At 39.9% G+C, this 11,940-nt stretch overlaps 1 protein-coding gene across 6 annotated transcripts in view; it reads left to right on the forward strand.

Annotated features, from left to right (window-relative positions):
- NNT (nicotinamide nucleotide transhydrogenase) overlaps window positions 1–11,940 on the forward strand; it is a 97,911-nt gene that overhangs the window by 19,351 nt on the left and 66,620 nt on the right. For all 6 annotated transcript variants that reach the window (XM_040496622.1, XM_040496640.1, XM_040496631.1 and 3 more), the window contains 2 exons: window positions 4,669–4,757; window positions 9,699–9,886. In XM_040496622.1, the coding sequence (XP_040352556.1) occupies window positions 4,669–4,757; window positions 9,699–9,886 (277 nt within the window). The remainder of the gene's footprint in view (window positions 1–4,668; window positions 4,758–9,698; window positions 9,887–11,940) is intronic.

Genomic DNA, 11,940 nt, shown 5'->3' on the forward strand with positions numbered 1-11,940 from the left:
GTGGCCAGAAGTTGAATGCTGGTTTTATTTTATTTTATTATTTTTAAAGTTTATTTGAAAGAGAGAGAGATTGAGAGCACGTGCGAGTATGCTTGTGCAAGGGATGGGTAGGGGGAAGGGGGAGAATCCCAAGCACAGTGAGGAACTCGATGAGGGGCTGGAACTCACAAACTGAGATCATGACCTGAGCTGCAACCGAGTTGGACGCTTAACCAACTGAGGCACCCAGGTGTCCCTGAATGCTGTTTTCAAACTGGCCAAATGCTTTGATGCACAAATCTGCTACTCAGTTTTGGTTAGACTCTTTCTCGAACTACGTGGAAGCTGAGAGGAAAGCTGTGAATATATAAGAGATTAAAAAGTGAAACAAAAGACCAGAGGCTTAAAGGAAGGAGAATCAATCAGCCGTTAAGAGGTAGAAAAGTGACTGTCTTTCCTGCGAATTTAAATTGCAGCTTCAAGGACTTTGGTTACATGTCAGAAATAGTTACATATTGAAGAATTAGACATTAGGTGAGTTTATCAAGGTAGATTGAAGAATACTTTATTTGACTTTTCTTTAAACACGGAAGGTTCTTACTTGTCTACAATGAGCTATCAGTTAGTTATTTGATGGCTTCCAATATGCCAGGCACTGCTCTAGGAGCTGGACTATGGGATGAACAAGGCAAAGGAGATCCCTGTCATATGAAACTTACACTCTAGTAGGGGCCACAGTGAGGTGATAAATATATAATCTAATCAATAGGTGAGATCATTTTAAATATAAAAAAATGAACAGGATGATAGGATAGTGAGTCATGGGAGCAAGCTGCTTTTGCTAGGGTGATGGGAAGGCTTCCATTTGACATTAGAACCGAGGCCTAATGGATGGTGCGAAAGAAACCAGGTACTTAGGATTTCAGAGGAGCAGCATGTAGGAAAAGGAGCTTCCAAAGGAGCAGCACGTATGAAGCCCTGGGATGGGAAAGAGCAGACTAAAGAAGGCTGTTGGTCTGGAGTGTGGTGAGCAATTGGAGATGATGGTGGAAAGGTAGGTTGGGGCTGGATGACGTTGAGCTTCTCTTACAGGTCTTGTTCACATTTTCTCACAGAGGAGGGAAGTGTCTGATTCAGGATTGTTTTGGAAAAACTCACTTTTTTTTCAAATAGAACGCTTCACTTCTGACATTCTGGTCACCTAATATGTGGGGGTTTTCTCCACACAAAGCAATTCTGTGACACCAGCAGGGTGTGCTACAACTTAACTCTGTTCTAACACTGTCTACCTGGAGGTCGTGTCAGATCCCGCAGGTGAAGGGCTAGTCCCACGAGACTGCCTTCTCCCCACTTCACATGACATTCGCAAGCTCAGGTTGTTGCCTGTGCCTCTGACAGATTGACTATAAATCATTTGGAGGTTCCCACGACTTCCTCCTTAGGTTCGGTTAATTTGCTAGAACTCAGAGCTCAGGAAAATAGTTTCCTTACTGTTTACCAGTTTGTTATAGAAGGATATGATAAAGGATACAGGTGAACACCCAGATGGAAGAAATGCATGAGGCGAGGGATGTGGGAAGGGGCATGGAGCCCTCCTTGGACACACGACTCTCCCTGCACCTCCGTGTGTTCACCACCCTGGAAGCTTTTAAACCCTGTACTTTGGGGAATTTTTATATGGAGGCTTCATCACGTGGGAACAATGGATGATTAACTCCTTTTCCAGCCCTTTCTCCTCTCTCTGGAGAATGGGAGGTGGAACTGAAAATTCTCAGCTGCTAACCATGGGCTTTCTGGTGGTCAGCTGTCATCCAGGAGCCAACCAGGAGCCAACTCATTAGAACAAAAGACACTGCTGTCACCCTCAAAATTCTAAGGGATTTAGGAACTCTATCACTAACTGGGGTCAAAGACCAGATATTGGAACAAAAAAATGTTCCTGCTGCAAAAAAATGTTCCTGCTGCTCTTGGTTTTAGGAGTTCTGTGTCAGGAACTGGAGACAGAAACTAATATATATATATTCTATTATCTCACGAGGATTTAAAAAAGTCATCTGGAAGTTCTGGGGCGAATGGATAGTAGGGGGAAGAGTGAAGGCAAGGCCTGTTCAGAATTGATTGCTGAAATAGTACCCTGGGAAGGTAGTGGCAGTAAAGATGTAGAGAAGGGGGTGGATTGGGAGATCTTTGGGGGTTAACTCCAAGAGTGCTTGCTGAGGGATTGGAGGTAGAAATGTGCAAAGGGAGGGCGCAAGATGACCTCCCTGTTTTGGCTTGAATGGTTATGTTGCACAGTTAGTGCCCTTAACTGAGATGGGGAGGTCAGGCAGAAGAACAGGTTAACTGACTGGAAATGAAGAACATTCCTAAAGGTCATTCCTTTCCCATGGTCTTTCCCCTATTTTCTGAGTATAAGTCTATGTTGTGCCAGTTAGCAGTCAGTGCTTTGTATCCCATCATTTAATGTAACTGCCTTCTGGGAAGGTTTTTTAACTGTGTTATTGCAGATACTAAGCAGCTTGCTCAGAGTTACCCAGAACTAGTTGGTAGCTGATTCGGGATTTCACTCCGATTCTTAACCTCTGTCTTTTCCTTCACCCCATCCTGGAGAGAAAGAGTAAATTTCTGTTGTCAGATCTACCTGGCTTTATTATTGTGTGATTCTGCCTTTTAAATTATGAGGTCTTTTGTTATTTCTGGATTCAGGGTAACTTGGTCTAGTCTTGTGAGTTTTACTTATTTTATTTTTATTTCACATTTTCATTGTGTGGAGCAGGGTTGGTGCCTTGGATCCCAGAGCCAGCTTGTTCCCTGTGCTCCTTCTTTGTCCCCTTCCCTGTAGCTTAACACCCTCCCCCGTGACCTTCACCATCTAGATCAATTCACATGATCTCGGAGACATTGCTTAGAGGTCACTGGAGTATGGTTTGACTAGCCTTTTTTTTTTTTTTTAAAAAAAAAAAAGTTTTTTTTTTTTTTTTTTTTTTTTTTGAGAGAGAGCGAGAGAGCACACAAGTGAGAGCAGAGAGAGAGAGAGAATCCTGAAGTGGGGCCTCGAACTCACAAACTGTGAGACCATGTCCTGAGCTGAAGCCAGATGCTTAACCGACTGAGCTACCCAGGCACCCCTTGACTAGCCTTCTTAAAGAGGTGGAAGGAGGGGCGCCTGGGTGGCTCAGTCGGTTAAGCGTCCAACTTCGGCTCAGGTCATGATCTCACGGTCTGTGAGTTTGAGCCCCGCGTCGGGCTCGGTGCTGACAGCTCGGAGCCTGGAGCCTACTTCCGATTCTGTGTCTCCCTCTCTCTGACCCTCTGCTGTTCATGCTCTGTCTCTCTCTGTCTTAAAAATAAATAAACATTAAAAAAAAAATAATTAAAAAAAAAAGAGGTGGAAGGAGATGTGGGCATGATGGGTAGGTGGGGATTTATAAGCTTCACTGTTTTCTGTGGGTGGCTTTTTTCCTTTTCTTTCTTTTTTTAAACAGCAACAAGGAGTTGCCTCAATTGACTGGGAAGTATAATAGAACTTTTCTCTGAAAGGCCCATTCCAGACTGGAGACAACATTGCTCTTACTGTGTTTCTTAGAAGGCCGGGAGACTCTTGTTTCTGAGAAATTCTTTGGTTTTCTTGGCTCTAACTGTTCAATGGTTAGGGAGATTAGTTATGTTGCTTTGGTCATTCAAATTGGTTCAAAATTAGATAGTTGGTCACCTGCTGTTCTTTCAGAAGCATTTGAACTCAAAATAGAAGGTAGACATTTTATCAAAGTTGTATCCATCTTTGAAACTTATTTTGATATTTTGTGAACATAGAGGAACCTTAACATTTGTGAGGGGAGAGATAGCTAGAATGCTGCGCTAGGAGTTTATTTCAGTGCAGGTAGCTTTTACACACTGAGAAAGATCTGTTAATCTATTTTTCTTTAATGGTTACCTTATTTAAATTTTTTTTTTTTAATTTTAGAGAGGGAGAGAGCACATGTGTGAGCACAAAAAAGAGGGGCAGAGGGAGAGAGAGAATCTTAGGCTCCATGCTCAGTGTGGAGCCGGACATGGGGCTCGATCCCGTGACCCTGGGATCATGACCTGAGCCAAAATCAAGAGTCTGATGCCTAACTGAGCCACTCAGGCTCCTCAAGACCTGTTAATCTTTAACACGCATAATCCCCATTGTGCTGTATGTGGCTTCCACACTGAGATGCTGGTTGTCAGACTTCTTAGTGAAGGTTGTGGGCCTTTGCCAGCAGTCGTTCCTTTGATAAATTTTTAAAAACAGCGGAGGTTCAGATAAAGTGTTGTCTATCCACTCAGTATATTTGAGGGCGGATCACCACTGCCGGCACCACCTGGTGTATTACTGAATGCTGTGTACCAGGTGCTGATAATTATTAGCTGATGATTTTTCATAGCCAGTTGATAATGAACTTTTTAAAAAACACACTGTTCTGGGGCACCTGGGTGGCTGAGTCGGTTAAATGTCCAACTTTGGCGCAAGTCATGATCTCACAGTTCGTGGGTTCAGCCCCTCAATGGGCTCTGTGCTGACAGCTCGGAGCCTGGAGCCTGCTTCTGTTTCTGTGTCTCCCTCTCTCTCTGCCCCTCCCCCACTTGCACTCTGTTTCTCTCTCTTTCAAAAATGAGTAAACATTAAAAAAAAATGGAAACATACCGTTCTGCCTTTTCCCCTAGATTCTGATAGTTGGTGGTGGTGTTGCTGGGCTGGCTTCTGCAGGTGCAGCGAAGTCTATGGGTGCTATTGTTCGAGGATTTGACACCAGGTAAGTGCTCTATGAGTGACTGCTGTTAAGGTGAAAACATTTTGTTTCAGGTGGATATTATGCTGTCTTTGGAATTTATAAATGGAAGTTTCACATTGAAAACTGCTTTACAAGCTCTTGACATTTCAAAATGTTTCTACTTCTTCCAAGTTAACTCAAAGTAGAAAAATATTATCTAGTGGGAAAAAATATCTAAGGACCCAGACTCCATACAGCAGAAATAATTTAAAAAGCAGAAGAATTGAAAACAAACAACTCGTATTCAGTTTTCTTTATGTGGATTAGCAGTGGGACCAGAATTATTCCCATCCTGAGTTTGTAATCTGTTGCTCTGCAGATTGCATTTACAATGCAAGGGAGGACATGAACCAAGATGTCTGTGAGTTAGAGGAGAGTGGTATAGGAGATATTTTGGGGACACCTGGCTGGCTCAGTCACTAGAGCATGTGACTCTTGATCTTGGGGTCATGAGTTTGAGCCCCACGTTGGGCATTGGGTTTCCTTAAAAAAAAAAAAGTCAGCATAGGAGGTATTTTGGAAAACAGACTGGGGGGCAGAGGGCGGGGAGAGGTATGCTCTGCATTTTGATGGAAGCAAATAAAGCTGATTGGGCAATAGTGGAGCCCCTAGGAGAAAATACTCAATTATGTTCATTGCATAATACTTTAAAGCAGACATACCAACATTTTCTAGAATTCTTTAAAGAAAAGTTTGATTAAAATTGTTCATTTCAGAAGATATTAGATGCTGGGTTTTATTAAATGCTTATTGAGAATTGCTGTTATTTTTATGTATGAATACTATTTCAAGGTTAAAATGCATAGTTCTTCATTATCAGCTGAGATCAGTAGAGGAATAATACTGCTGCTAATCTTGAATATAGAATGATCAAAAAAATGTGCAGCCATTCAAAGTTGGAAAGAATGTGACTTTCTGGAGTAAGGAATGTTCCATAGAATATGATTTACAGGGCTTACGTGGAGTTTAGAGAAGTGATGTACTGATAAAAAGCTGTCCTGCTGAAATGAGAAAAGGCTTTTCTGCAATAACGAGGATGCATGCCAAGGATAGCCAGTGTTAAGCATGTTATTTGTGCTTTTAATTTTTAATGTTTGTTGATGTGACGTTTTTGAAGACATCCAAACCTGGAGAGAAGAGGTTGTGCAAGTTTTCAGTGTAGCGACAGTAGCATTAATGCGGAAATGTGCATATTTGACTTAGAGATGATTTGAAACTTGGTGTTGGGTCAGCTGCTGAGAATTTATTGTGTATTTTGATGTCATTGGCTTAGATAGTGTACAGATCTCATAGCTAGAGGATGGCTGTTGATTAACTCCATTTTTATTTACCATTTACTAGGATAGCTCAAGTACACAATGAAGAAAGATGTGGCTGAACTATATAATCCTTTTCTAAGGATTATGCATACCTCAATCACTATTTTGAGACTAGGGGTTGGTATCATAAATATGAAATCCAAACACATTAGAAAACACACTTGATTATAAATTCTTGTTGGAAGACTGAACAGTATATATTTTCAGATAAACATCCTAAAAACTTAAGGACAACTCATTGCTCATTAATATTAAAGGAGTGTGATTTTTAAATTTTTTCAAACAATAGCTAAGAGATTCCCCTGGTAACAATAGTGAGCATCCTACTTAGTGCCTGTGTCGCAAAGTTTAGAAATAAAATAGCTTTACTTTATTTTTCTTTTTGTGTATGTGTGTGTTCCAATAAAGCTTTATTTCCAAAAACAATTGGCAAGTCAGGAGCTGTAGTTTTCAGACACCTGTACTAATGTTTACTCTCTTCCGGGCATTGTGCTATCTGCTTTGTTTTATATGTTCTTTACAAACACTCAGGGCACCCGGGTGGCTCAGTTAGTTAAGTGTCTGACTCTTGTTTTTGGCTCAGGTCATGATCTCAAGGTTGTGAGACCAAGCCCTGCTTCTGGCTCTGCACTGGGCGTGGAGACTGCTTAAGATTCTCTCTCTCCCTCTGCCCCTCCCCTGCTTGTGCTCTCTTTCTTTCTCAAAAATAACAACAAAAAAACCTATGATGTGGGGATGATTAGCCCTATTTTACATACTATAGACATATCAATTTTATAACATTCAGTTTCCTTTCTTATCATAAAACTAATACATGCTTATTCCCCCAATTCAAAAAAAACATTAAAAAGTACAAAAAGTGAAAATAAAATAGCCTATTCCCTGGAAAGAACTGTGAACAGTATATATTGTCTTTTCTACACATTAACTAAAAATGTAATTTTACTAACAGTACTATTTTAACTGGCTTTGTTTTTACTTAGCAGTTGATTGTGAAGATCTTGACTTACCTACAAACATATTTAATGGCTGCATAGGATTCCACTGTGTGGAAGTAGAGTGACTTCTTTAATTAGTCTTCTATAATGGACATTTTCACTGTATATAAACACATATACTGTATATATGTCTATGTAAGAACATATGTATTTGGAGATAGTTCATTATTTCCTTAGGATAAATTCCTAGAAATGAAATTTTGGGGTCAAAAATATTCACATCTTACTTACACTTTGATACATTATAATAGTGATAATTACTTTGAGGGCAGAGATTCTAACATAGCATTTATGTTTCTGATTATTTATACATGTCCATTATTGAAAAATACAGAGAAACATCAGAAAATGAAAATACCTTTATAATTCTACCAGCTAGATCCGATTGCTAATGATTTTTTTGGTATCATTTCTTATAGATATTTATGCAGATACCCTTTGAATGAAATTGTGATCACTCACACATACATATAGGTCATTTTAAATTCATCTTATTTCATTAAAACTAGTATACATTTCTTAAACTTTGTAAACAGCAGTATCCTTTTGGCTGTAAGGAATAGAAAACACCAGTTCAGACTGGCTTAAACTCTAAATAAATGTATTAGCTCTTTTAAATGAAAATCCATGGGAAGGAGTCCCTTTTCACATTCGAGTCAGCAGTTCATTGGTGCCGTCCAGGACCGGGTTCTTTCTGTCCTCTCGGCTGTCCTCAGCTTTGGCTAATTTCCCTGTGTCACAAGTTGGCCTTCCTGGGCAATCAGGACTACAAGCTTCCGTGTTCAAGCCAGCAGAAAGGGTGAGAACCTCTTGCTGAATCATGTCCTACCCTTTGTGTCCTCTCTCTGACCATGACTGTTGCTTGGGACTGGTGGCCTCAGGCCACGGTTTCCCAAACTTCCCTGATGGCCAGAATTACCTGCAGCTCTTGCTAAAAATAAAGCTTCTGGCCTCTCCCCTGGAGATTGTAATTCAGTGGGTCTGGGAAGGGGTCGATGTCATTAGTGGGGTTTGGGATTCACTATCGTGGGATAGGGGTTGGTAAGTTAAACGCACTTTCCACCACAGAACTGAGATCTTTGTTGGCTCTGGTTTTCCAGCTAGTACGCGGTGCATGGCTAGAGTTTATTTTTTTAAACTGAATGTATTTTTATATAGTTTGAATGTGTTGGCTGTTCACATTTTAACATACACTATTTATAGGTTGCTTTTTTCAAACACAATTTAATGAGGACTAGGAGCAAAAATCACTTTATTAAAATATTTCTAAGAGTCCATTATATGAGAGAAGTCCCCATAAATCAGAACATTTACAAATGAAAATCTCAACCTGAGTGATTGGAATGAAGTCAAATCTTAACGTAGGTCAGAGCTCATGTCATCATTGACAATGGAGGCCCAAGAAACGTAATTGATTATTGGAGTTATCAATAGTGAAATTCCTTTTGCAACTGAACTAAGTAGAAGTTGGAATTCCCTATAATTTTTATTTTTCCAGAAAAAAAAAGTTATAGAAGTGGTATGCACTTCTGGAGATAATTGAAATAGTCCAGTCAAAGATATCAAAAGAAAATCTCCAGTTTTGAAGGTAGTTCGTTCTTCTTAAAACTCAACACCCAAAAAATAAATAATCCAATTAAAAATTGGGCAGAAGACATGAACAGACATTTTTCCAAAGAAGACATCCAGATGGCCAACAGACACACGAAAAGAGGCTCAACAGCACTGATCATCAGGGAAATACAAATCAAAACTACGGTGAGATACCACCTGACACCTGTCAGAATGGCTAAAATCAGTAACACAAGAAACAACAGGTGTTGGTGAGGATGTGAAGAAAAAGGAACCTTCTTGCACTGTTGGTGGGAATGCAAACTAGCGCAGCCACTCTGGAAAACAGTATGGTGGTTCCTCAAAAAGTTAAAAATAGAAGTACCCTACGATCCAGCAATTGCACTACTAGGTGTTTACTCAGAGAATATAAAAACATTAATTTAAAGGGATACATGCACCTGATGTTTATAGCACCATTATTTACAATAGCTAAATTATGGAAATAGCCCAGTGCCCTTTGACTAATGAATGGATAAAGAAGATGTGGTGTATGTGTACAATGGAATATTATTCAGCCATAAAAGGAATGAAATCTTGCCATTTGCAACAATATGGATAGAGCTGTATTAAGCTAAGTGAAATAAGTCAAAGAAAGACAAATACCATATGATTTCACTCATATGTAGAATTTAAGGAACAAAACAAGCAAAGGGAAAAGAGAAAGAAGGAGGGGTAAACCAAGAAACAGACTGTTAACTATAGAGAACAAACTGATGGTTACCAGAGGGAAGGTAGGTGGCAGGGGGATGGGTGAAACAGGTAATGGGGATGAGGAAGTGCACCTTTTGTGATGAGCACAGGGTGTTCTATGGAAATGTTGAAACACTGTATTGTACACCTGCAGCTGATATTACACTGTTATGTTAGCTAACAGGAATTTGAATAAAACCTTAAAAAAACCCCCAACCCCCCAAATATGTATGTAAATAATGATCTCGATTTCTGCGTTAAGGGCCTGAAATAACCCCTGCTTTCCCTTCAATAATCACCAGAGCTGCAGCTTTGGAGCAGTTCAAGTCTCTTGGTGCTGAGCCCTTGGAGGTGGACTTGAAGGAATCTGGTGAAGGACAAGGAGGATATGCGAAAGAGATGTCCAAAGAGTTCATCGAAGCTGAAATGAAGCTCTTTGCTCAACAGTGCAAGGAGGTGGATATCCTCATCAGCACAGCCCTTATTCCAGGTGTGTCATTAAGCCCGGGGTCATCAAAAGCACTTTCACTGATGATATTTTAAAATGAGGGTGAGAGTTGTTCAACATGTGAATTGCTTTAAGTAAAGATTAATTTACTTTCTAGGAATTGAGAAAGCATATGAAAGGCAGAAAAGACCAAAATCACTGTAGCCTGTAGAGAAAAATGATCGTTAATAATGTGATATGTTTTTGTTCAGTCTTTTTTTTCCATGTATTTTTATCTAGCCGTGTTCATAGGTCATATTCTGTGTACAAAATTCTATTTGTAAGCAATTTCCTGTTTACACCTTTGATAAATTGGTTTTTAATTTATTTCTGTTCTCTTTGTTAAGATACAACGTTCTTATTGTAGGACATTCAAACAGGACTGAAAAATATGAAGAACAAAAGTACAGACCTAAAATTCCACCAGAGATGGCTGTTACTAATATTTTAGCCATTTTCCCATGCATGAGAGAGAAAGGGACTTTGCGTGTGTGTGTGTGTGTGTGTGTGTGTTTGTGGAATTTCTGGTATATATTTTTCACTAAAGGATATGGCACTTTATCACTTTTTAATTATTTCCTTTGGCATGTTTGGTCTTTGCAACCAAATTGTAAGCTTTTTGATGGCAGGAATTACTTTTCAGTCCTTTGCCACATCCTCTTCTAAAGAATATTCTTCATTCAGTAGATGATTGATGCCAAATCAGTAAGCTCTTATTAATCAGTAAAGAGTAACTTGACCTAGCAAGATTTGGGAGTAGAAAACATTCCACCTTTTTTCTTCCTTTCCTTCTGTTATTGAATGATGAATACCATGCCGACTCTAATATTTTCCTTTCTGAAAGGAAGTGGGCCAGATAATGAGAGTTTACAGGGCTAGTGGTTACTTGTATCATATCTTACTAAAGGAGACTTGCTTTCTCTGGGGGCCTGTGGAACATTAGAAGTTGCTTTGTCATGAGACCATGGGAGAGGAGAAATTCTCATCTGACATCTTCCCCCAAACCCCCAGTCTGAATAATATACAAGCAAGGGCAGGAAGTTGATTGACATCATATCTCTGAGCTTGTGGGGGAAAATATGTCCCTCAAGCTCTTCTTTCTGTCCTGTTTACCTGAGTGATACCAGATAGGTAAGCTGGGCTCTCAAGACAACCAGCATCCCACCAGAGCTGGCTACATGAAGCAGACTGGACAGGCTCGTGACATGGCTCAGCCCATAGAAGAATCTGTGAGTGTAGAAATGAGGCTGGGTCGGTCACTGGAGGCGGAATGCAGATCAGTCAGGCAAGCCAGGGGCTCAGGGTGATATTTTGAAATCTGCCGGCTATGATAGGACTCATGAACAAGCAGTGGCAGGAGGGCATTTAAGGATTTTGTTCTTTCCTTTTGTGGCAGTGGCCTCTGGCCCAGCTGTTGCATGGGTGGCTTTGAAGGAGGGATGGGGTGGCCTTTACTGTAGCTACCATCTGACCTTTGGAAGTTAGCTCCATGGTGGAGAGTGGTTATGAGCTGACTAGATATAAGTGGCCAGTAGAGGGTGCTAAAACATTTCCTCATGGAGTAAATGATGCGGACATGAAGCTAGTTTTAGTCAAGTCATACTCTCATTGGACACGGGATACTTTGGACATAGTATATAGAATTATTATTGATTATAAAGCCCAAAGTAAGCGATACAACTCAAGACTTCTTATGTAAAACACATAACTGACTTTTAGGGTCTACCCTTCCCTGATAATATCTTTTTTTTTTTTTTTTTTTAAATAATTTCCTAATAGTGTATTTTGGTAAAAGGTCAAATAGTCTTAGAGAAGATTTGTTAAAAACGTTTTGTTAATCTGTTCCACTGAAGCTTTACTGTTTTCCGTCTTTTCTGAAGCTGTGATCTGCTTGGAGCACATTTAAGTTAGACAAAGTCCTTGACCAGTGGACTGACCCAGAGCCGGTACTCAGAGGGCTGGTCTTTCTGTTACCCTTTTTTTTGTTTTATTTGAAAACAGAAAAGAAAGAAAGAAAGAAAGAAAGAAAGAAAGAAAGAAAGAAAGAAAGAAAGAAA

This window comes from Herpailurus yagouaroundi, unplaced genomic scaffold, assembly GCF_014898765.1.
Source record: "Herpailurus yagouaroundi ecotype Mexico unplaced genomic scaffold, PumYag 29, whole genome shotgun sequence".
In the NCBI taxonomy this organism is placed as follows: domain Eukaryota; kingdom Metazoa; phylum Chordata; class Mammalia; order Carnivora; family Felidae; genus Herpailurus; species Herpailurus yagouaroundi.